General features: G+C 37.9%; 1 protein-coding gene across 1 annotated transcript; it reads right to left on the bottom strand.

The window, feature by feature from the left end:
- Positions 1 to 9,392: 9,392 nt before the first annotated feature.
- On the bottom strand, positions 9,393 to 10,313 carry LOC116599660 (olfactory receptor 140-like). The gene has a single exon (XM_032359631.1). It carries the CDS (start codon positions 10,311 to 10,313, stop codon positions 9,393 to 9,395), a length of 921 nt encoding a protein of 306 aa, XP_032215522.1.
- Between the last annotated feature and the right edge of the window lie 13,426 nt (positions 10,314 to 23,739).

The following is a 23,739-nucleotide window of genomic DNA, read 5'->3' as shown; positions in this document are numbered from 1 at the left end:
TGGGGTAAACTGGAAGAGGAGGTGAATCATGAGAGACTATGGACTCTGAAAAACAATCTGAGGGGTTTGAAGTAGTGGGGGGTGGGAGGTCGGGGTACCAGGTGGTGGGCATTATAAAGGGCATGGATTGCATGGAGCACTGGGTGTGGTGAAAAAATAATGATACTGTTATGCTGAAAATAAATAAATAAATGAAAATGACCTAGAAAACTAAAAAAAAAAAAAAAAAAAAAGATTATTCACCATGACCAGGTGGGATTCATCCCTGGGCTACAAGGATGGTTCAATATTCACAAATCAATCAATGTGATAGAACAAATTAATAAGAGAAGATAGAAAAACCACATGGTCCTCTCAATTGATGCGGAAAAAGCTCAATTGATGCAGAAAAAAATCAAAATCCAGCATCTGTTCCTGATGAAAATGCTTCAAAGTATAGGGATAGAGGGAACATTCCTGAACTTTATCAAATCTATCATGAAAGACCCACAGAAAATATCATACTCAATGGGAAAAAGCTTGAATCCTTCCTGTTGAGATCAGAAACATGACAAGGATGCCCACTCTCACAACTCTTGTTCAACATAGTATTAGAAGTCCTAGCAACAGCAATCAGACAACGAAGATAAATAAAAGGTATCCAAATTGGCAATGAACAAGTCAAAGTCAAACTCTCTCTATTCGCAGACAACATGATTCTTTATATTGAAAATCCAAAAACTCCACCTCCAAACTACTAGAACTCATACAGCAATTCAGCAATGTGGCAGGATACAAAGTCAATATACAGAAATCAGTGGCTTTCTTACACAATAACAATGAAAATACAAAAAGGGAAATTAGAGAATCGATTCCATTTCCTATAGCACCAAGAACCATAAGATACCTGGGAATAAACCTAACCAAAGAGGTAAGGGAACTGTACTCAAAGAGCTACAGAACACTCATGAAATAAATTGAAGAAGACACAAAAAGATGGAAGACCATTCCATGCTCTTGGATCGCAGGAATAAACATTGTCAAAATGTCTATACTGCCTAGAGCAATCTATACTTTTAATGCCATTCCGATCAAAATTCCACCTGTATTTTTCAAAAGCTGGAGCAAATAATCCTAAAATTTGTATGGAATCAGAAGAGACCCTGAATCACTAAGGAAATGTTGAAAAACAAAAATAAAACTGGGGGCATCACGTTACCTGATTTCAAGCTTTACTACAAAGTTGTGATCACCAAGACAGCATGGTACTGGCATTAAAACAGACACATAGACCAGTGGAACAGAGTAGAGAGTCCAGATATGGACCCTCAACTTTATGGGCAAATAATCTTCGACAAAACAGGAAAAAATATACAGTGGATAAAAGACAGTCTCTTTAATAAATGGTGCTGGGAAAACTGGAAAGCTATATGTAAAAGAATGAAACTCGACCATTCTCTTATACCATACACAAAGATAAACTCAAAATGGATAAAAGACCTGAACGTGAGACAGGAATCCATCAGAATCCTAGAGGAGAACATAGGCAGTAACCTCTTCGATATCAGCCACAGCAACTTCTTTCAAGATATGTCTCCAAAGGCAAAGGAAACAAAAGTGAAAATAAACTTTTGGGACTTCATCAAGATCAAAAGGTTCTGCACATCAAAAGAAACAGTCAAGAAAACAAAGAGGCAACCCACGGAATAGGGGAAGATATTTGCAAATGACAGTACAGACAAAAGGTTTATTATATCCAGGATCTATAAAGAACTCCTCAAACTCAACACACACAAAACTGACAATCATATAAAAAAAAATGGGCAGAAGATTTGAACAGACACTTCTCCAATGAAGACATACAAATGGCTATCAGACACATGAAAAAATGTTCATCATCACTAGCCATCAGGGAGATTCAAATTAAAAGCACATTGAGATACACCAGTTAGAATGGCCAAAATTAGCAAGACAGAAAACACCATGTGTTGGAGAGGATGTGGAGAAGGGGAACCCTCTTAAAATGTTGATGGGAATGCAAGCTGGTGAGCCACTTTGGAAAACAGTGTGGAGTTTCCTCAAGAAATTAAAAATAGAGCTTCCCTATGACCCTGCAATTGCACTGCTGGGTATTTACCCTAAAGATACAGATGTAGTGAAAAGAAGGGCCATCTATACCCCAGTGTTCATAGCAGCAATGACCATGGTCGCCAAACTGTGGAAAGAACCAAGATGCCCTTCAACAGACAAATGGATAAGGAAGATGTGGTGCATATACACTATGGTGTATTATGCCTCCATCAGAAAGGATGGATACCCAACTTTTGTATCAACATAAACGGGACTGGAAGAGATTATGCTAAGTGAAATAAGTCAAGCAGAGAGAGTCAATTATCATCTGGTTTCACTTATTTGTGGAGCATAACAAATAGCATGGAGGACAGGGGGAGATGGAGAGGAGAAGGGAGTTGAGGGAAATTGAAAGGGGAGGTGAACCATGAGAGAATATGGACTCTCGAGAACAATCATAGGGTTTTGAAGGTGCGGGAGGGTGGGAGGTTGGAGGAACCGGTGGTGGGTACTAGAGAGGGCAGGGATTGCATGGAGCACTGGGTGTGCAAAAACAATGAATACTGTTACTCTAAAAAGAAATTTTAAACAATTAAAAACAAAAGAAATCACCTCACTTTTTTTTATATGTTCCTTCACAGCCATCAAGTCCATTTCTTACTACCAGAGCACACACCCTGTTCTCTCTAGTACAGTGAGAAGCCATGGGTTCAGAGCAAGTAGACTTCACTCTCTGTCCCACTTATGATACTTACTGATTTAATATAATCTTCAATCCTGCAAAAATTAAACAGTGTAATAGTGGTTAAAGTTAGTATGTGTTGTAAAGTTATTTTCAGGATACTGTGCTAAGAGCTTCATGATTTCCTCTTTTATGTCCCACTAAAGACTTATGAGACATGGAATTGTATTATCTTGATTCTCTGATGCGGTGGATAATGCTAGGAGAGCTTGTGAACTTTGGGTGAGTCTGTGAGCAAATCCATAGCACAAGCTACTAACCATCATCTTCTACAGCCTCTCTAAGAGTATACCCTGCCTTACAATAGTTTCATGAGCATCAAAAGAAGTACCAGCATGAGAATATTTGGGAAAGACTAACAAAATTTTCATGATTATTTTCTATTCTTCTAAACTCCTGACTTCCTCCTGCCTCTGTGTATGCCATCTGTTGTCAAGAAATCCATTCTCCTCCCTCCGGCCTTACTTCCTCTCCAGTGTCCCTTTCACCATCACCATTCTAGATATTTGTAACGATAAACATAGGGTGCATATCAGCAATAATTCAATTGGCTTCCTAGCCATTTTTTAAATTTCAGGTTGGTTCTATCTCCTTATGTGGATGCTTAAGAATAGCTAATTTATCTATTTTCACAAATTCCTAATGCTGCACTGTGCACACACAGGTCATTTAATTAAATTTAATTAAACCATGAAACTGAATTCATCCAAGGAAAGCAGTATTGAACCTTGGGCCCAGGCAACGGTGGTACCAATCCTGCATCCAGAAATGAGAGATTGCCATTGCCAGAGCCTGGCTGCTATTCCTCCAACATCCAGGCTCACATATCCTCATATTTATTGTCTTTCAGCTCTCTCTTTTCTACTCATAGACAGGCTTTAACCAAACCCAAGAGCCATATGGAAGAGCCATACCTTGGACTCCTAGTTCAATGTTGAATCACTGCCTTCAAACAAACACTTATAGTTGTTAAGCTCATGACCTGCATTAGGAAGACATTTAAATTTTGATAATTTGCAAAGAGTGATTAAAGTAAATCCAGCCCAAAAGTGTTGATAGCTTAAGGCTTTCTATCCAAAGGCAGAGTTTGTGAGTACAGACAAAACAGATGAACTACTGATACATTTTAAGTATAATCATACTTAATAAATGTACATATGTAATTATGTATATATGTAAAGTGATTTTATTGTTTCAATAATTTCAAAAATAATAATTCAAATTAATAAGAAGATGTTTAATACTCAAGTAACTTGTTCAGGTTACCTCCAGAAGTCAACCTGATGTCATCCTTGCGACCTCCAAAAGGCAGTTAACTGACGGTCCCAGGAAGTAGAAGGCAGACAGAATACAATAAATATTCCAAGATAATGTCAAGGTAACCAAAGTTCTGGCCCCATCCAGGATCTGCTTACATGAACTTTCATCAACAAAAGAGCTATACGTTTTTACTTATTAGAGTTTCAACTTAGCAGATCCAAGTAAATCAGGACCTGCTCTGGAAACAAATCACATAAGCACGTAATGGGAATTTGTTTTGATAGGTTCAGAGTTTCTAATAATTTTTAAAGAAAGATTTAAAACAGTTGCTTTAAGTGTCCAAGAGCTTAAATAGGTAACAAACCTTGTAGATGGCAGAAGAATTCAAATTTCACCGAAATGGGAAAGGTTGTGGGGTGGGTGGGGGCAGATAATCTATTTACAAACAATTTATGGAACTGTGCCCACCATTTGGCTGTATTTTGAGCTTATTTTGTAAGCCGTTTCCAACTCACATCTTAGAAGAAACACCATTTAATAAGATGTTTTCCTTCACGTAATAAATTTGAGCTAAAAAGAGGGCAGGGTGACATTTTCAAATGGCACCGGATTTCAAAATGTGCAGACTTGCATCATTCCAAGTGCATGCCCTGGAGGCTGTGTCTCTACTGACAGGAGCTAATCACCATACCAGTGAATTCCTATCCCATCCCTGCAGTGATCTGTTTTTCCCAGGGCAGAGCTTCACTGGATCCAGGCCAGGCTGATGCCCCACAAACACACAACCAGATCCTGGCATTACCATTAACCATTCAATTATCTTCTCCACAAATAAACTCTCTTCTTCAGTAACAGAATGGCCATACAGCAATCCATCTGCCTAATGACACAGATAAAGAAAGGTCAATATACCAGGCAAGTCCTGGTATATTGTAATTGTTCCCACTTAGCCTGGTGTCGCCTTCATCTTTTAAGACTACAGTTAAAAATGTGTCTTATCTTACTGCAGGAGACATGCCATTATTAAGGATTAAATAATGTACCTCAGCTAGAAAAATAAGGACTCAGTTCTTTCTTGCTCCATAACAATTAGTATTCTAAAATAACATGTTTTCCATTTAGAAATATTTGGGGTTATAGACTTTATTCTTTTTTCACCTTCAATAGTGAAAAATATTGATATGCAACAACATTTACAGCGTGGTTCCCAGAGCCCACTGCAAATTCATGTGTTAGATAACCTATTTATAAGAAGAACAGGGTTGGGGGAAATAATGTGATTAAACTTGAGCTTAAGCAAAATTCTAGCTGGGCTTCAAACAACCACACACATCCATTTCCAATTTTTCTCTTCTGCAACGCCCCCTGAATAAAATGTTGTTCATCATACTTACTACTAACACAATTACATTTTTCACTCATGAGTTAACTTGCTTATTAACCATCTGTTCCTCATGGGAATTTAAGTTCCATATAAACACAGCCTCTGTTTGTATTATTGAACACCTTATACCAAGCCCCCAGAAGCTCTCTGGCAAACTGCAGGCACTCAACAGAATTATTTGAATGAATGAAGTAAGAATTTCCTACACTTAATTGATCTTGGAGACACCATTTTCAAGTAATAAATATTAAGACTATGGACTAGCAATAGAAAAAGCCCTATAGAAATGACATTTAGCTCTTCATAGTGCGACCCTCATACCCAGACTATCAGTATCCTCAACAATTGGGTTATTTATTTTTCCTGCAAATGTCTCTCACCCATATGTCACTATCTTTCAAATGTGACCTTTTGAATTGCATTTCCTGAGCCCATTACATCCCACTTTACATAACATCCATGTAGGGAATTACATCTGTAGAAATCAGATCATCAAGTGGCTTTCCTCTGACCTAAGAAGAATCGGGAAAGTACAAGAGCCTGGGAAGCAGAACTCAGGGGAGAGCTGAACAGAAGAAAGTGAACTTAAAATAAGGACAGAATACCTCAAGGACAATCTTCACATGGCAGCCAATGAATAGTTCTATGTTTGGGTGTTTCTACATAATGCTAGCAAAGATTATTGTGAAGTGGGATGAGGAGAGAAGGCAGAGTCTAAAAGACTTGCTATTGTGGCTTAACCCTTATTCATTCTTTTTTTTTTTTTATCAAAGGCATAGAGATCTATCTATTAAAACTTATTACATTAAGAGACTTAAAGATATGAAGCCCTATCAAAATGTATGCATCATAGCCTTCAATAAGGGTTAGACCATTCTTTCACTTAATTCCTGAAATTTTCACAGAACTGGTGCCCATATAAGCTATTCCATGCTTGCTGTGCAGCCTGCTTAAGATTCTCTCCCTCTCCGTTGCCCCTTCCCCAAATCATGTATACACACACATGTGCACTCTCTCTCTCTCTAAAAAAAATTAATAAAAAAATTAAAACTTCAACGGACGAATGGATAAGGAAGATGAGGTCCATATACACTATGGAGTATTATGCCTCCATCAGAAAGGATGAAGACCCAACTTTTGTAGCAACATGGACGGGACTGGAAGAGATTATGCTGAGTGAAATAAGTCAAGCAGAGACAATCAATTATCATATGGTTTCACTTATTGTGGAGCATAACAAATATCATGGAGGACAAGGGGTGTTAGAGAGGAGAAGGGAGTTGGGGTAAATTGGAAGGGGAGGTGAATCACGAGAGACTATGGACTCTGAAAAACAATCTGAGGGGTTTGAAGTGGCAGGGGTGTGGGAGATTGGGTTACCAGTTGGTGGGTATTATAGAGGGCACGGATTGCATGGAGCACTGGGTGTGGTGAAAAAATAATGAATACTGTTTTTCTGAAAATAAATAAATTGAAAAAATTAAAAAAAAATTAAAGTCCTTATAAGGCAAAGTATCTTTGTACAACAGATCCAAATATTATTTATCTCATTAATTTCTCAGGGTAAATATACTTCCATTTCGTTTTAAATCTGAGAAATAATCAGATGGCATTTAACCTTCATGAGAGAATCTAGATGATGAGATCTTTTACAAAGGAATATCTTAACATTTCTTAAAATTATTCACAAATCAGCAAGACTCCATCTACTGAGAACATCAAACTGCCTTACATTTCTCCTTTTTCTCATGCCTTCCACGTTTGCTGTTGACAATTTATAATCTGTGTCCTTTTCATCTTCTCACATCAGTTATCCCTAAGGCAAAATTGTTGGCCCTAGCTTCCCTCTTCAAATCCCCCCTTTGGTCTTAAACTAGAAATAATATTTACTCAATACTTTTCCTATCCTTATCCCTGGCTTAGCCTTAGCTCCTATCCAACTGTCAAAATAAACCACCATTATTTCATCTGGATTCTGTTGAAATGTCTAACTCTCACCAGCACATGCCAACTTGATCATCTTTGGTAAATTAAGTGTTGTTAAATCATCTTCCAGGCCTGGACATTGTGGGACAAGTTTCTCTGTCTTAGGATTTGAGATAGCCATGCATAAGCTAGGACACAGAATCACCCCCAAGAACAGGTATACCATGCTCTGGCATTACTGTATGGTCAGTTAAGAAATAGCTCCAGATGACAAGTGAGTTTGAGAAAGGGGTATTTGTGAGAAGTAACACGGGCTGGAGTGTTACAGTCAGAGTCTCATAAAGTGTTGTATAGTCATGGAGAATGACCTGATCTTTCCCATGTGCAGAGAGGAGCATTGTTGCTTAAATATGTCTCTACATGTGAGACAAGGTTTTAGCAAATTTGACACCATATTTCTTAAAAAACAGAGGGAATCATTAAGACTGAAGAAGAAGGGGCACCTGGGTGGCTCAGCTGGTTAAGTGATTGCCTTCAGCTCAGGTCATGTTCCTGGAGTCACGGGATCAAGTCCCACATCGGGCTCCCAGCTCCATGGGGAGTCTGCTTCTCCCTCTGACCTTCTCCCCTCTTATGTTCTCTCTCTCTATCTCTCTCTCTCTCAAATAAATAAATAAAATCTTAAAAAAATAAAAGACTGAAGAAGAATTAATTATCTATAGACATAAATATATAATATAGACATAAATATATATATATATATATATATATATATATATATATATATATACACACACATATATATATATGTAAATATTCCAGGCAACTGTGTTTTATTTGAAAGAAAGTAGGACTGAGATCTGGAAGACCTGGACTTGAATTTTTTTTCCCAAGTAAGATATTTTATTTATTTTTTTTATTTTTTTATTTTTTATAAACATATAATATATTTTTATCCCCAGGGGTACAGGTCTGTGAATCACCAGGTTTACACACTTCACAGCACTCACCGAAGCACATACCCTCCCCAATGCTGGACTTGAATTTTATACCTGTAAATCGCATACGTTTGACCTGAGGCAAGTGACTTAGTAAGCCTCTCTTGTTACCTATTTGTTTCTCTGTAAAATGAGGACAGTAATATTGGAATTATCAGCTTTCCACATGGATAAATCACCTGAGGTGTATATGCCTGACAAATAATAACATGTTCATGTAACATAAATGTAGGTGTCAAACCTCCAGAGCAAAACTTTTAAAACTTAACCATATGCCCTTTTGTTGAGGTTAAATAAAACAATGTTTACTGTTGTTGCTTCAAATGGTTCAAGTCTTGGTAAGGAAAAAGAAAAGGTTTCCTTTATAGTAAAAAAACAAACAAAACAAAAACGATAAAAACTGTCACTTATAAGAACATTTAAAAATAAAAAGACCAAATTGAGAATAATTTCAAGATTTCTAGTTTATTTTTTGTGCCAAAAAATAAAACAAAACAAACAGAAAGAGGTTGTGAATTAGTCTATTCCTTTCGTTGGTGTCCTCTTTGCTTTGGTACATTCATCGGGCTAAAAAAAAAATCAGGAGACATTCTTTTATTCCCCAACTGCTCCCTCTGATATATCTACTTAAGAATTTTTATTCTCTTGTTGACTTAACCATAGGTCAAGAAAAAAAGAAGTCGCATGGAATAAAAAATTTCAGTCAAGTAACAAATGGGAAAAATTTAGTAAAGTAACATAAGACCTTGGAGAAAAAAAATACTCTAGAATAAACAAACTAGGGATTTATAGTTGTTCTTTTTATTCTTTTTTTGAATCTGTGAACACTGTGGCTTTGATAAAGTACATTAAAAGCTATCAAAAGCACCTATCAAAAGGCCTAGCCACTGTTAAGTGCTTCATCAGTGTTAGAATATGGGAATTTTTTTTTTACACTATTGATCTGCAAAATCTTCCATTCTCTTTCACACTGTACAACAGATAGAATCCTCCCTATTAAATAAACCATCCCTTCCTTGGCATTAGGAACAGACTAAGTTATCCTCCTCTTCAACAGACTCCTCATGGCATTTTTCACTTCTGTGTTTCTCACTGTGTAAATGATAGGATTCAACATGGGAGTGAGGATTGCAAAGAACACAGTCACCAACTTGTCCACAGGGTAGGTGACTACAGGACGCATGCAGGTGAATATGCAAGGCACAAAAAAGAGCACAACTACAGTAAAGTGGGAGCCACACGCTGAGAGGGCTTTGTGCCGACCTTCAGAGCCATGGGATTTCAGGGAGCTCAGGATGACTATGTAGGAGAGGAGTAGCATGGAAAAAATGAGCAAGCACATGGCCCCACTATTGGCTGCCACCACCATTCCCAGCATGTAGGTGTCACTGCAGGCAAGTTTCAGCAAAGGGAAGAGATCACACATGAAGTGGTCAGTCACATTGGGACCACAGAAGGGCAATTTGACCATGAAAAGGATCTGCACAGTGGCATGCAGGATACTCCCTATCCACACCACCAGGAGGTGGCAGAGCCCCGGTCGCATGATGGTCGTGTAGTGCAGGGGCTTGCAGATAGCTACATAGCGATCATAGGCCATGACAATGAGGAGGATGATCTCTGATCCTCCCAGAAAGTGTTCCACGAAGAGTTGAGTCAGGCAGCCGCCCAAGGAGATGGTTCTCCTCTGGTACAGCAGGTCGATGATCATTTTGGGGGTGGTCACAGAGGTGTAGGATGCATCTATAAAGGACAAGTATATGAGAAAGAAATACATGGGAGCCGAAAGTGTGGGGCTGAGGGAGATGGTAATAACAATGAGCAGATTGGCCAGCACAGTAAATAGAAAAATGAACAAAAAGAGCACAAAGAGTATTTTCTGCAAGTGTGGATTCTGCGTGAGTCCCAAGAGAATAAATCCAGTCACATTGTTGGGAGGTGTGAGGTGATCCATTCAGGAAGAAACACCTTCCTGGGGCCTGAATTCCCTACAAAGGGATAAAGAGAGACACCTATTATCCCTGAAAGGATTGTAGTCAGATTTCATAGTACAAAAAGAGTGACTAACTGTAGAGCATGCTCTGGGCACTCTTTGCATCAACATTTGTTTCAATTCTTTCTTACTTTCTCTACAATGCATTCTGTCTCCTCAGATACCTCATACTTGCGACCTGTAAACACCCATAGTACAACCTGGGATGAGTAAATTTACTGAATAAACACTGGGCTATAAACATGACATTGGGATTTTCCTGGTTCCCACTCTCCATGACTTTGCTAAGTCATGTCAGTGTCCCATGCTTCTGAGCCCTCCTCTGTGTCTGTGAGCTTACAAATTGTTAACTCTGTATTTTGTAAAGTATGAATTATTCCCTCTTCTGAGGGAATTTACATTCCCTCACATGTGGAAAGAAAGACATGGTCATAAGTATCAATCATAAGCAGGTGATTTAAAATGGAAGATGTACAATCCATTGGTGACATGTTTTCCCTGGAACTACCATAACATATATAGTGTTCCTGTGTTTCTTCACTGTGTCTACCACAGTGTCAGGCCCAATGTCTACAGTGTCTGGTCCCTGTTAGGTAATGAATAAATGCTTGGTGAATTACCACATTCCTGTATCTCCACAGGTAAGAATGCACTAACTTTCCCATCCCATAAACGTAGATATCCAAGCTCTCTTGTCCTCCCACTCTGTTTTTACTCTTTACTTTATGACACATAAATAGACTTCTGAAGAATAAAGTTGTATTCTAGCTTAATAGTTTCTGACAAAATTTATAAAGTGAGTATGAAAATACAACTTGCTTCTAAGAAAGAATATGTTCCCGGGTCATTTTACTTTCAAGATTATTACAGTGTTTGTTAGTTAATATTTTTTATTCTTCAACATGCTGTTCCACATACAATTTAACATAACCACATTCAGTAAATGGGCAGCTTCAGTAGAACAGGATAAAAACTCCTAGATGGGTGTTCATTACCTGATGCTCTATCAAGCAAAGGAAACCCTTATTTAAAAGTTTTGAAAATAGAAATTTAATCAGAGAACAGAAAGAAATGTTCTGTTAGGTAAGATAGATCACATACTATCTATACACATACATATATACAAACACACACACAAATATGTAATATCTACTATTTACTGTAAGTGCCCATTAAATGTTCACTCATTCAACAAACATTTATTTGCACTTCCTATGTATATAAATGTATGTTTGTCCACATAATGTCATAAAAAGTGTCCCAGGTTAAATGCCTTTGATAATTCCTCCCCAACATTTTATCACCAAATGGCAGCAGGGCTATCATTCATGAGATCCCTCCACTCCTTTACATATCTCCTATGTGCCTTCTCATGGCTTCTTTTCCCATCCTCCTATAATGTCCATCATCCATCATTCCTGGTTGCAGGGCATTGCAAAACTAATACAATGAGGAAATTTGGGGACATATAGTTCCCAAAGGAAACAGAGGAGAAAATGTAAATATAACAAAATGTATTTTTTAATTTATTTTCAGCATAACAGTATTCATTATTTTTGCACCACACCCAGTGCTCCACGCAATCCATGCCCTCTCTAATACCCACACCTAGTACCCCAAACTCCCCACCCCACCACCACTTCAAACCCATCAGATTGTTTCTCAGAGTCCATAGTCTCTCATGGTTTACCTCCCCTTCCAATTTCCCCCAACTCCCTTCTCCTCTCTAACTCACCATGTCCTCCTTGCTATTTGATATGCTCCACAAATAAGTAAAACCAGATGCTAATTGACTCTCTCTGCTTGACTTATTTCACTCAGCATAATCTCTTCCAGTCCCGTTTATGTTGATACAAAAGTTGGGTATCCATCCTTTCTGATGGAGGCATAATACTCCATAGTGTATATGGACCATATCTTCCTTATCCATTCATCCATTGAAGGGCATCTTGGTTCTTTCCACAGTTTGGCAACCATGGCCATTGCTGCTATAAACATTGGGGTACAGATGGCTCTTCTTTTCATTATAGCTGTATCTTTGGGGTAAATACCCAGTAGTGCAATGGCAGGGTTATAGGGAGGTTCTATTTTTAATTTCTTGAGGAATCTCCACACTGTTCTCCAAAGAGGCTGCACAAACTTGCATTCCCACCAACAGTGGAATAGTGTTCCCCTTTCTCCACATCCCCTCCAACACATGTTGTTCCCTGTCTTGATAATTTTGGCCATTCTAAATGGTATAAGGTGATATCACAATGTGGTTTTAATTTGAATCTCCCTGATGAACATTTTTTCATGTGTCCGATAGCCATTTGTATGTCTTCATTGAGAAGTGTCTGTCCCTATCTTCTGCCCATTTTTTTGATATGATTGTCTGTTTTGTGTGAGTTGAGTTTGAGGAGTTCTTTATGGATCCTGGATATCAACCTTTTGTCTGTACTGTCATTTGCAAATATCTTCTCCCATTCTGTGGGTTGCCTCTTTGTTTTCTTGACTCTTTTCTTTGCTGTGCAGAAGCTTTTGATCTTAATGAAGTCCCAAAAGTTTATTTTCGCTTTTGTTTCCTTTGCCTTTGGAGACATATCTTGAAAGAATTTGCTGTGGCTGATATCGAAGAGGTTACTGCGTATGTTTTCCTCTATGATTCTGATCGATACCTGTCTCACATTGAGGTCTTTTATCCATTTCGAGTTTATCTTTGTGCATAGTATAAGAGAATGGTCGAGTTTCATTCTTTTACATATAGCTGTCCAGTTTTCCCAGCACCATTTATTGAAGAAACTGTGTTTTTTCCACTGTATATTTTTTCCTGTTTTGTCGAAGATTATTTGCAATAGAGTTGAGGGTCCATATCTGGGCTCTCTACTCTGTTCCACTGGTCTATGTGTCTGTTTTTATGCCAGTACCATGCTGTCTTGGTGACCACAGCTTTGTAATAAAGCTTGAAATCAGGTAGCTTGATGCCCCAATTTTATTTTTGTTTTTCAACATTTCCTTAGGGATTCAGGGTCTTTTCTCATTCCAGACACATTTTAGGATTTTTTGCTCCAGCTCTTTGAAGAATACCAGTGGAATTTTGATCGGAATGACATTAAAAGTATAGATTGCTCTAGGCAATATAGACATTTTAACAATTTTTATTCTTCCGATCCAAGAGCATGGAATGGTCTTCCATCTTTTTTGTGTCTTCTTCAATTTCTTTCATGAGTGTTCTGTAGATCCTCGAGTACAGATCCTTTACCCCTTTTGTTAGGTTTATTCCCAGGTATCTTATGGTTCTTGGTTCTATAATAAATGGAATCGATTTTCTAATTTCCCTTTCTGTATTTTCATTGTTAGTGTATAAGAAAGCCACTGATTTCTGTACATTGACTTTGTATCCTGCCACATTACTGAATTGCTGTATAAGTTCTAGTAGTTTGGGGGTGGAGTCTTTTGGGTTTTCCACATAAAGAATTATGTCATCTGTGAATAGAGAGAGTTTCCCTTCTTCATTGCCAATTTGGATACCTTTTATATCTCTTTGTTGTCTGATTTCTGTTGCTAGGACTTCTAAGACTATGTTGAACAAGAGTGGTGAGAGTGGGTATCCTTGTCGTGTTCCTGATCTCAATAGGAAGGCTGTGAGCTTTTTCCGATTGAGGATGATATTTGTTGTGGGTTTTTCATAGATAGATTTGATGAAGTTCGGGAATCTTCTCTCTATCCCTATACTTTGAGGTGTTCTAATCAGGAATGGATGCTGGATTTTTGTCAAATGTTTTTTCTGCATCGATTGAGAAGACCATGTGGTTCTTCTCTCTTCTCATATTAATTTGTTCTATCACATTGATTGATTTGCAAATGTCAAACCATCCTTGTAGCCCAGGGATGAATCCCACCTGGTCATGGTGGATAATCTTTTTAATGTGCTGTTGGATCCTGTTTGCTAGGATCTCGTGGAGAATCTTAGCAACCATATTCATCAGTGATATTGGTCTGAAATTTTCCTTTTTGGTAGGGTCTTTGCCTGGTTTGGGGATCAGGATAATGCTGGCTTCATAGAAAGAGTCTGGAAGTTTTCCTTCTGCTTCAATTTTTTGAAACAGATTCAGGAGAATAGGTGTTATTTCTTCTTTGAAAGTTTGGTAGAATTCCCCAGGGAATCTGTCATGTCCTGGGCTCTTGTTTTTTGGGAGGTTTTTGATCACTGCTTCAATCCCGTTACTAGATATTCATCTATTCAGGTTTTCGATTCTTCCTGGTTCAATTTTGGGAGTTAATAGTTTTCTAGGAATGCATCCATTTCATCTAGGTTGCTTAGCTTATTGGCATATAACTGTTGATAATTACTTCTGATGATTATTTCTACTTCCTTGGTGTTAGTTGTGATCTCTCCCTTTTCATTCATAATTTTAAGAATTTGGGCTTTCCCTCTTTTCTATTGGATTAGTGTGGCCAATGGTTTATCAATCTTATTGATTCTTTCAAAAAACCAGCTTCTAGTTTCATTGATACGTTCTACTGTATCTCTGGTTTCTTCCTCATCAATCTCAGCTCTAATCTTGATGATTTCCCTTCTTATGTGTGGACTTGGTTTGATTTGTTGTTGATTATCCAGTTTTTTAAGGTGTAGAGACAGCTTGTGTGTTCTGGATTTTTCAATTTTTTTGAGGGAGGCTTGGATGGCTATGTATTTCCCCCTTAGGACCGCCTTTGCTGTATCCCATAGGTTTTGGACCAAAGTGTCTTCATTCTTGTTTGTTTCCATGAATTGTTTCAGTTCTTCTTTGATCTCCTGGTTGATCCAAGCCTTCTTAAGCAAGGTGGTCTTTAACTTCTGGGTGTTTGAGTTACTTCTGAACTTTTCCTTGTGATTGAGCTCCAGTTTAAAGCATTGTGATCTGAGAATATGCAGGGAATAATCTCAGTCTTTGGTATTGGTTGAGTCCTGATTTGTGACCCAGTATGTTGTCTATTCTTGGGAAGGTTCCATGTGCACTGAGAAGAATGAGTATTCTGTTTTTTTAGGGTGGAATGTTCTGTATATATCTATAAGGTCCATCTGGTCCAGTATGTCATTCAATGCTCTTGTCTCTTTATTGATTTTCTGCTTTAATGATCTGTCTATTTCTGAGAGAGGCATGTTAAGATCTCCTACTATTAATGTATTCATATCAATATGACTCTTTATCTTGATTATCAGTTTTCTTATATAATTGGCTGCTCCCATATTGGGGGCATAGATATTTACAATTGTTAGATCATCTTGGTGGATATTCCCTTTTAGAATGATAGAATGATGTAGTGTCCTTCTGTATCTCTGACTATAGTGTTTAGTTTAAAATCTAATCTGTCTGATATGAGAATTGCTACCCCAACCATCTTTTGAGGCCCATTGGCATGAAAGATGCTTCTCCATCCCTTCACTTTCAGTCTGGGTGTATCTTTAGGTTCAAAATGCGTCTCTTGTAGACAACATATGGATGGGTCCTGTCGTTTTATCCAATCTACAACCCTGTGCTGTTTTATGGGCACATTTTGGCCATTCACATTGAGAGTGATTATTGATAGATACGTTTCTATTGACATCGTGTTACCTTTGCAATCTCTCTTTCTGTAGATTGTCTCTATATTTGTGTTCAATGCTATCCTTAGGATTTTTCCTCTTTTATAGAACCCCCCTTAATATTTCCTGCAGTATTGGCTTGGTGGTTGCATAGTCTTTTAAGCCTTGCTGGTCTTGGAAACTCTTTATCTCTCCATCCATTTTGAATGTCAGTCTTGCTGAATAAAGTATTCTTGACTGCATGTTTTTATCCTTTAATGCCCTGAATATATCTTGACAGCCCTTTCTGGCTTGCCAGGTCTCTGAGGACAGGTCTCACGTTATTCTGATGGGCTTTCCTCCATAAGTACGGAGCCTCTTTGTCCTAGCGGCTTTCAAGAGATTATACCTACAATTATGATTCCTCAGTTTGACTATCAGGTGCCTTGATTTTTTTTGGAATCTATAATCTTGGGTGGAGACCATTCGGCCTCTAGTACATGAACGCTGGTTCCATCTGCGAGATTGGGAAAATTTTCATGAAGAACTTGTTGCATTATATCTTCTAGACTTCTTTCTTTCTCTTCCCCTTCAGGGATTTCAATAATTTTGACCTTGGAATGTTTCATGGCATCATTAATTTCCCTGACTCTGTTTTTGTGGTTTCTAAGCTGTTTGTTCCAGGCTTCCTCCTTATCCTTTCTCTCTATCTGTTTGTCCTCCAGATCACTAATTCTATCTTCTGTCTCAGTTACCCTAGCTTTGAGAGAGTTTAGATTAGATTGTAACTCATTGAGAGCATTGTGAACCTCCTCCCTGGTAGCTTTAAGCTCTGCCCTAACATTGTGAACATCATCTCTCGTCGCTTTCAGCTCAGCCCTAATCAATTCTGTTTGGTCATCCATGGCTTTCTCCAACCTAGCTATTGCCTGGATAATTGTTAGTCTGAATTCTCTTTCCGACATATTGTCTATGTTGATAGCCATTAGCTCTGTTGCAGAAGGTCCATCCTCTGTATTTTTCTTCTGTTGGGCATTCCTCCTCCTAGTCATTTTGGTGAGAGGTGACTGAACAGATGTAGCTGGATGTATCGACCATGGTGCAATCAAGGTGCACCCTGGAACACTTCTGAGCAATCAGGATTCCCTACCCAAATGAGAGACAAAAGAAAAGAAAAAGAAAAAGAAAAAAAGAGAGAGACAGGAATAAAAGGGAAGATGAAAGAGAAGGTTCAGCCCAAATGGGTCCCAAGGTATGATTTATGAAGTATGCAAACAAAAACAGACAAACAAAACGACTGATAAAAATATATGACAAGAGAAAAAATATATATGTGTACATATATATATGTGTGTGTGTGTGTGTGTGTGTGTGTGTGTGTGTGTATGCAAATAAAAGAAGAACCTCATCAAAAAGGACCCCAAGTGTAAGATTTATATACTATCAGGACAAACACAAAAACACAGAAACAGTAGTGGAAGAAAAAGATGGGAGAGTGGTTTTAAATTCTCAGTGTGGGCTAGGAAGGTTGTTTTGATTCTTCCTGGATGTATCTTGATATCTTTGTTAAAGGACTCAACTTTCCTAAGATAAAGGGGGATTAAAAATTGGTTTACTACCAGTACTACCTATAGGGTTAGTATTGACTGGGGGAAGGGGATTACTTTGAAGTTTAATTCTATATGAATATTAGAGGAAAAAATAAAAATGAATGAACTAGACTAAACTAAACTAAAATTTAAAAAAAGAAATTCAAAAAATAGAAATGCAAGAGAAAAACACAGGTGTATGTATCAAAAAGTTCAGGTTAGAAAGGTATATGGAATTTGGTGTACTGTACAACACGCTGTGAGGGTAAATAGTTTTAAAAAATTACCTATGTGTAAAAAAAAATAAATAAATAAAAAATGAACCGGAATAGTGGGAACGAGTGAACAATACAAGTTTTCCTATGAAGTAATGGTTGTTCTCTTGTAGTCCTTTTTTTTTTTTCTCTTTTTTTTATTCTTTCTTGGTTTGTTTTCTGGGGGAGGAAACTGCCATGAGGGTTTTCAGTCAATGATGTTCCCTGACTTAAGTCCTCCTGCCCCCCTCAAGAGGGTGGGCTCTGAGGAAACTGATATTTTTCAGGCTTTTGTTCTCTGGCTGTTTTTATGTTTGTTCACTTTTTTTTTTTTCTCTCACCTTGATTGCTTTTGATGCTTTTTGTAGTTTTAGAGGAAAACAAACTGCACCCTGACCTCCCTCTCAGAGAGAAGCCTCAATCTGGCTGCATAGCCCAAATAAGTTCCCCCTTGGCCGCTGGCAGAGCAGGTTCCAAGTCGCAGTCCCTGGGGATGCAGGATCTTTTGCTTGTACCCAAAACCACGGCAGCGGCACCTGTCTGGGAGCTCCAGACCACCAGAGAGGTTCCAAGCAGCAATCGCACACTGAGATTTTTCCGCTGGCCCGGGCTGGGAGTGCCTGGTCTTTCTTGGTCTAAGATTGCTCGGCTTGCACGGACCTCTTTCAGGGGAGGCTATGGGTCACGCACGCATTTCAGGCTCTGAGAATGGGGCGCAGGTCTGAAAGTGCCAGACTGGACCTTCACGCACCTCTCTCAGGGGAGAGTTTGGGGCACGCATCTTAGGCTCTGAAACAATGGCGCGGGTCAAAGAGCCCCGGCTTGGCCTTTATACCTGTCTCAGGGGAGGGTGAGGGGCACGCGTATCTCAGGCTCTGTAGCAGGGATCGCGCATTCTGCCATCCCGCGTGGCTCCCATCCCCTCACAGGAGCCAGAACCCACGCATTCTCGGGCTTGCTGGTGTCTTAGGGACCAAGACCTGGTTTCTCCGCCGCAATCTCTCTGGCTCAGCTCCAGGGGAGGCTGTCCTGGAACAGGGACTTAAGCCCCTGTCCCTAGCCGCCCCAATTCCCACAATCCCCCCCCCCCCCCGCGATCCTTTGCTCTTTTTGAGTGCTTTCAACCAGACTCCAGTTAATGCTGGTCCCCAGACACAGGGCACTCTCACTCATACTGGGTTATTACTTTCCAACCGGTCACCTCTGGTGGCTCCCTCCCCCTTTTGTTTATCTTCTGATATCAGTCCGATGTTCCCACTCTGCTTTACCTGCCCACTGGCATCTTCCGCCCCTGTAGAGATCCAGACGTGTGTAATTCTGATCTCAGGCTGATTTCATGGGTGATCGGAGTTCTTTGGTAGGTAATCAGCTCACTTTGGGGTACAGGTTGAAAAGGCGCCTCCTCCTACTTCCCTGCCATCTTGTCCCACCCGAAATGTATTTTTTAAGAAAATATTTCCTTTCCTTGCAAAGATAAGTGGACAAATAAAATTATTTTTTAATTATCCAAAATGAAAATTTTACTCATGTGTGAAAACCAAGTGCAGAAGCTTCATTGCATTCCCTTATTCTGAGGTGTACTCCCTCAACAGATCATAAAATAGTATAGTGGACATAAACTCAGAATAAATACAGTTAATGAGAGATTTAGAAATAGCTGTGAAGAAATAGAAATTATTTGGTCCTTTTGTTGGGCTCCAAATATTCTTTCTAGGAATGAAACCCAAAGAAAAATGCTTTTAAAAGAGAAAAATCATTATGTAGAAATCTGTTCAACAAAATTATTATGAGCTGTGAAAACTAGAAACTGCATATGATGTCCAACATTAGAGAAGCAGGTAAGTAAAATATAGTGTGCCTCTTAGAATTATGTGTTGTTTATAAGAAAGATGTTTTTTAAAAATTGTACAATGCCTAAGGAAAAGTATTAAGTGTAAAAATAGGTGGGTGAAAGTTTGGAACAAATTTGAATATATAAAATGATTCTAATTAATTGAAATATAAATATGTATATATCAGTAAGAATATATGTTTTCACTTCTAAACTGGTGGGATGTAGTTTTTTCTGTTGTGATGTCTAACCTCCAGAAGAGATTTAATACTCAGTTCCATGGAGTGTGAGACGTGATTATATGATATGTTAGATGTATTTAAACCTGAGATTCTATAATTATATGAATTTCTGGGGAAAAAAATTATCTCACCTACAGACTTGTCTAGCACAGCTTCATGGCCAGGATCCCTGGCAGCTGTTAGTTCACCAAGAAATAAGTTCGGTTGTAAGATTGAAAATACCAACTCACTCAGCTCCATTAAGTGTCTTCGTTGATTTATGAACGGCATGTTTCTCTTGAGCCTCACAGGCACAACCACATACCCTGTTTGTAGGTGCATTCTGTGAAGTTTATTAGCTGTGGCTAATTGGACTTCAGGGATATGTCACCGTTACTACTCAATCTTACCAACAGCCCAATTATTTCATGTAACTTAACTGAACATGAGAGAAAAAGTTTTATAGTATTCATCTTTAATTTTTAATTAAAAATTAAAGTTGAGGTAGGATGTGATGTTTGATGGGCTCGGGGACTAGTCGGTATGAAACCATAACAAGAGCAAAAACTCCATAACAAGAGCAAAAAACAAAGTCGACCACTTACGAATTTATATGCTTGATATAAATGAGCTTAATACAGGACTTTATATTTGGTATTGTATAAATTAAACACTTACGAGGATAAGAATCTTACCTTTTAAATTTTCATTATAATATTTTGTGTTTTTTGACTGATCTATCATCCCTGGCAATAATTTTTAAATATTATTTAAAGATGTACATTAAGTGATATTTATGAACCTCATTATAATACTGACCCTACAAACCAGCTAAAGCTTACTTCTTCAAAGCAGTTGTTACTTGGGCAGTTGTTACAAAGTTGTTCAAAGCAGTTGTTACAAGTAACAAGTTGTTACTTATTAGATTAACATAATAATGAAAATAATCCCATTCTATGAATCAAGTCACAGATGATAAAATGCATTTATCAGCCACTTAAACTTAATCTCTGATATACCTATGAAAGGAAAAAGAAATATGCATCTGAATTCACAGTTCATGACAAGAAATTATAAGGCAGGAGCTGAGAATGCTATTCACTGAGGCAAAGAAAGAAGCCAGGCCTGTAAATCTTGGCTCAGGATCCTAATTCCTAAATTATTGTTTTACAACTAAAGTGTCATGACACGTTTATGCTGTCATCAACTGTGATTTATAATACAATTATATACTAAGAGAAATAAATATTAATTTTTGGAATAATTTTTAAACAAATTTAATTCAATTCAATTCAGAAATATTCCTATATAGAACCACATTCACCCTTGTTCAAATATGTTTCCTTTATTAAAAGAAAAAGAAATTGTACATAAATCTGAATTGGCTCAAGAAAATGTGCGTCACTGTGAGCAACACGTATCATGAGGAACAGTTTACAATAATTGAGACCAACTAAACCCAGGTTTATTAGACACTTGAGTATTACAATGCTATGATAATATTTGTGATGGCAGATGCCAAAGAAAGTTTGAATGAGGATGGAAACTTAAAAGCTATAAGGAATACACATTTTACTGAAGTATCATCTGAGAAGATGTCTTAAACTTGTCTTTCAACTCTTGACTGAAAGCCAGAGCCAGATCAGAGAATTAGCATGTATTTAAACAGACATCATACTCAACATCAGGAAAGATTGCAATCCATTCATATTGACCATTAAGTGGTCATCCAGCCTCTACCTAGCTACAGTGGTCGGCAGTTGCGTTAGAACCTCTACACCTGTCTAGTCTACCCACCTCAAGGACAAAAGTAGCATGCAATGAAGGTAAATATAAATCAATGAGACTTAGCCATGAAGATAATTGTTCAAAAGATAAGTTATTGGAGCTATCCCAAGAAAGTCTATTTCCAGAATATAAATCCGAAGACAGACTGGTTGGTAACCCTTGAGAGATAGCAACACAGAGTTTCAATCTAGAATGGTAAACCAGAATGAAAAAGAATTAAATTTAGATCACATCATAGCTGGTGAGAAACTAGTTGAGGTAGGATGTGATGTTTGATGGGCTCAGGGACTAGTTTCATAAAAATCAGATACCTGCCAAAGTATTTTTCTTGTGGGCAGCTTCATACATTTCAGTAGGGAGAAGGACATGTTCTCAAAGAGCAGGACTCATATTGTCTTAGACCAATCCACAGACCCTTTAGCCCAGAAGGACATCTTCTAAGTTGTTTATGAGTAATGGAAAAATTACATGAGATGAGATGTGTTCTCATAACCTTTCCAATTTTACTTCTTCTAACTGAAGTAGAAGCAAATTAACAGTATTTATAATAATAAAAATATTGGCATAAGCAGAATCACAGAACTTGGAAATAGCTTCTGAATTACCTAAGTAAACTACTGGTAGAAATAGGGAGAGCTGTTTTGTGTCATGGAAAGGGATGATGGCATAGTGAGAAATAAGATCATGTCTCCTCATCCTGAAGATAAGGTTTTTGCTCTACATTTTCTTAACCATAATACGCTTGTTAAATATTTTCACATCATTCAATCAACTGATGATTTTAATAAAACATGTGGTATCCATGTGAGGTAGGAGCCTGGAACTTTCTGTCAAAAGAAAAAATTACAGGGGCACCAGAGTGGCTCAGTCGTTTGAAGTTCCAAATCTTGATTTGGGCTCAGGTCATGATCTTAGCATCATTAGACTGAGTCTGGCATTGGGCTCCGTGCTCAGTGTGGAGTCTCCTTGAGATTCTCTTTCTGCCTCTGGCCCTCCCCCTGCTCACACTATCTCAATTCTAAAATAAATAAATAAAATGTTTTGTTTTTTTTTTTTAAGAAGAAGCTATTAGAACATTTATGACATGCATATACATTTGTATTTAGGTATAGACTTCTTTTAACAGACTTTATTTTTAAAAAGAGCCAAAATCAAGGTGCCTGGGTGGCTCAGTGGGTTAAAGCCTCTGCCTTCTACTTAGGTCATGATCTCAGGGTCCTGGGATCAAGCCCCGCATCAGGCTCACTGCTCATCGAGAGGTCAGCTTCCCCCCTCTCTCTCTGCCTGTCTCTCTGCCTGCTTATGATCTCTCTCTCTGTGTTAAATAAATAACAAATCTTAAAAAAAAAAAAGAGCCAAAATTGATTCACAACAAAGTCATTTAAGTTGTTTTGCTAAAAAATATTTTTTTCGTTCAAGTGTAATGATTCCTGTTTTTTCGTATCCCTTATAAATGACCTCCTAAAGCAGTTTCCAGAGATGATTCCAGTCTCAAGGAACTAAAAGTAAAGCCAGCTTTTTAATAGTAAAAGTTGTTTTTAAAATATATTTTATTGTATGTTTTAAGAAACACTTGCATTTGATTGTACTAATAATTATTACTCTGATAAAGTGTCATAGCCTATAGCATATAATAACAAATATTTTTATAGAACAAATCATTATCAAATACCAGTCCAAGCCCCCTATATAATGAAAAGATCACAGGATGGAGAGTAAGAATATTTGGGCTCAAGCCTGACTTATATGTTCTAGGATCTACTTATTTAAACCTTTTGATTTTCCACTTTTTTCTGTAAAATAAAAACAATAGAAATTCAATTTTATAAGGGGTGACCATGTGAAAACACTTAAACATTTTCACATCGGTTTAAATACCATTAATTTTTATAATTCCTGACAACTTTTACTCAACAGAACAAGAAACCCCAAAATAACTTTAAACTTTAGGTATATCGACTGTGGGCCAAAAGGGTCTTGGCAAGTATCCTCTTTCTAAATTATACTCCACACTGTCCTATATGCCAGTAGGCAGTACAGCTTTCTGAGTACCAACTGCTTATACACACAAGCCATTATACAACTCTGTATCTAGAAAGGCATGTTTTAAATTTGTTACAAAACAAGAACGGTTCTGATGAATTACTGCCTTTCTTCCCCCTAATAGTCTTCGAATG

The sequence above is a fragment of the Mustela erminea genome, chromosome 9 (assembly GCF_009829155.1).
Source record: "Mustela erminea isolate mMusErm1 chromosome 9, mMusErm1.Pri, whole genome shotgun sequence".
In the NCBI taxonomy this organism is placed as follows: domain Eukaryota; kingdom Metazoa; phylum Chordata; class Mammalia; order Carnivora; family Mustelidae; genus Mustela; species Mustela erminea.
This window is presented reverse-complemented; position numbering and strand designations above follow the sequence as displayed.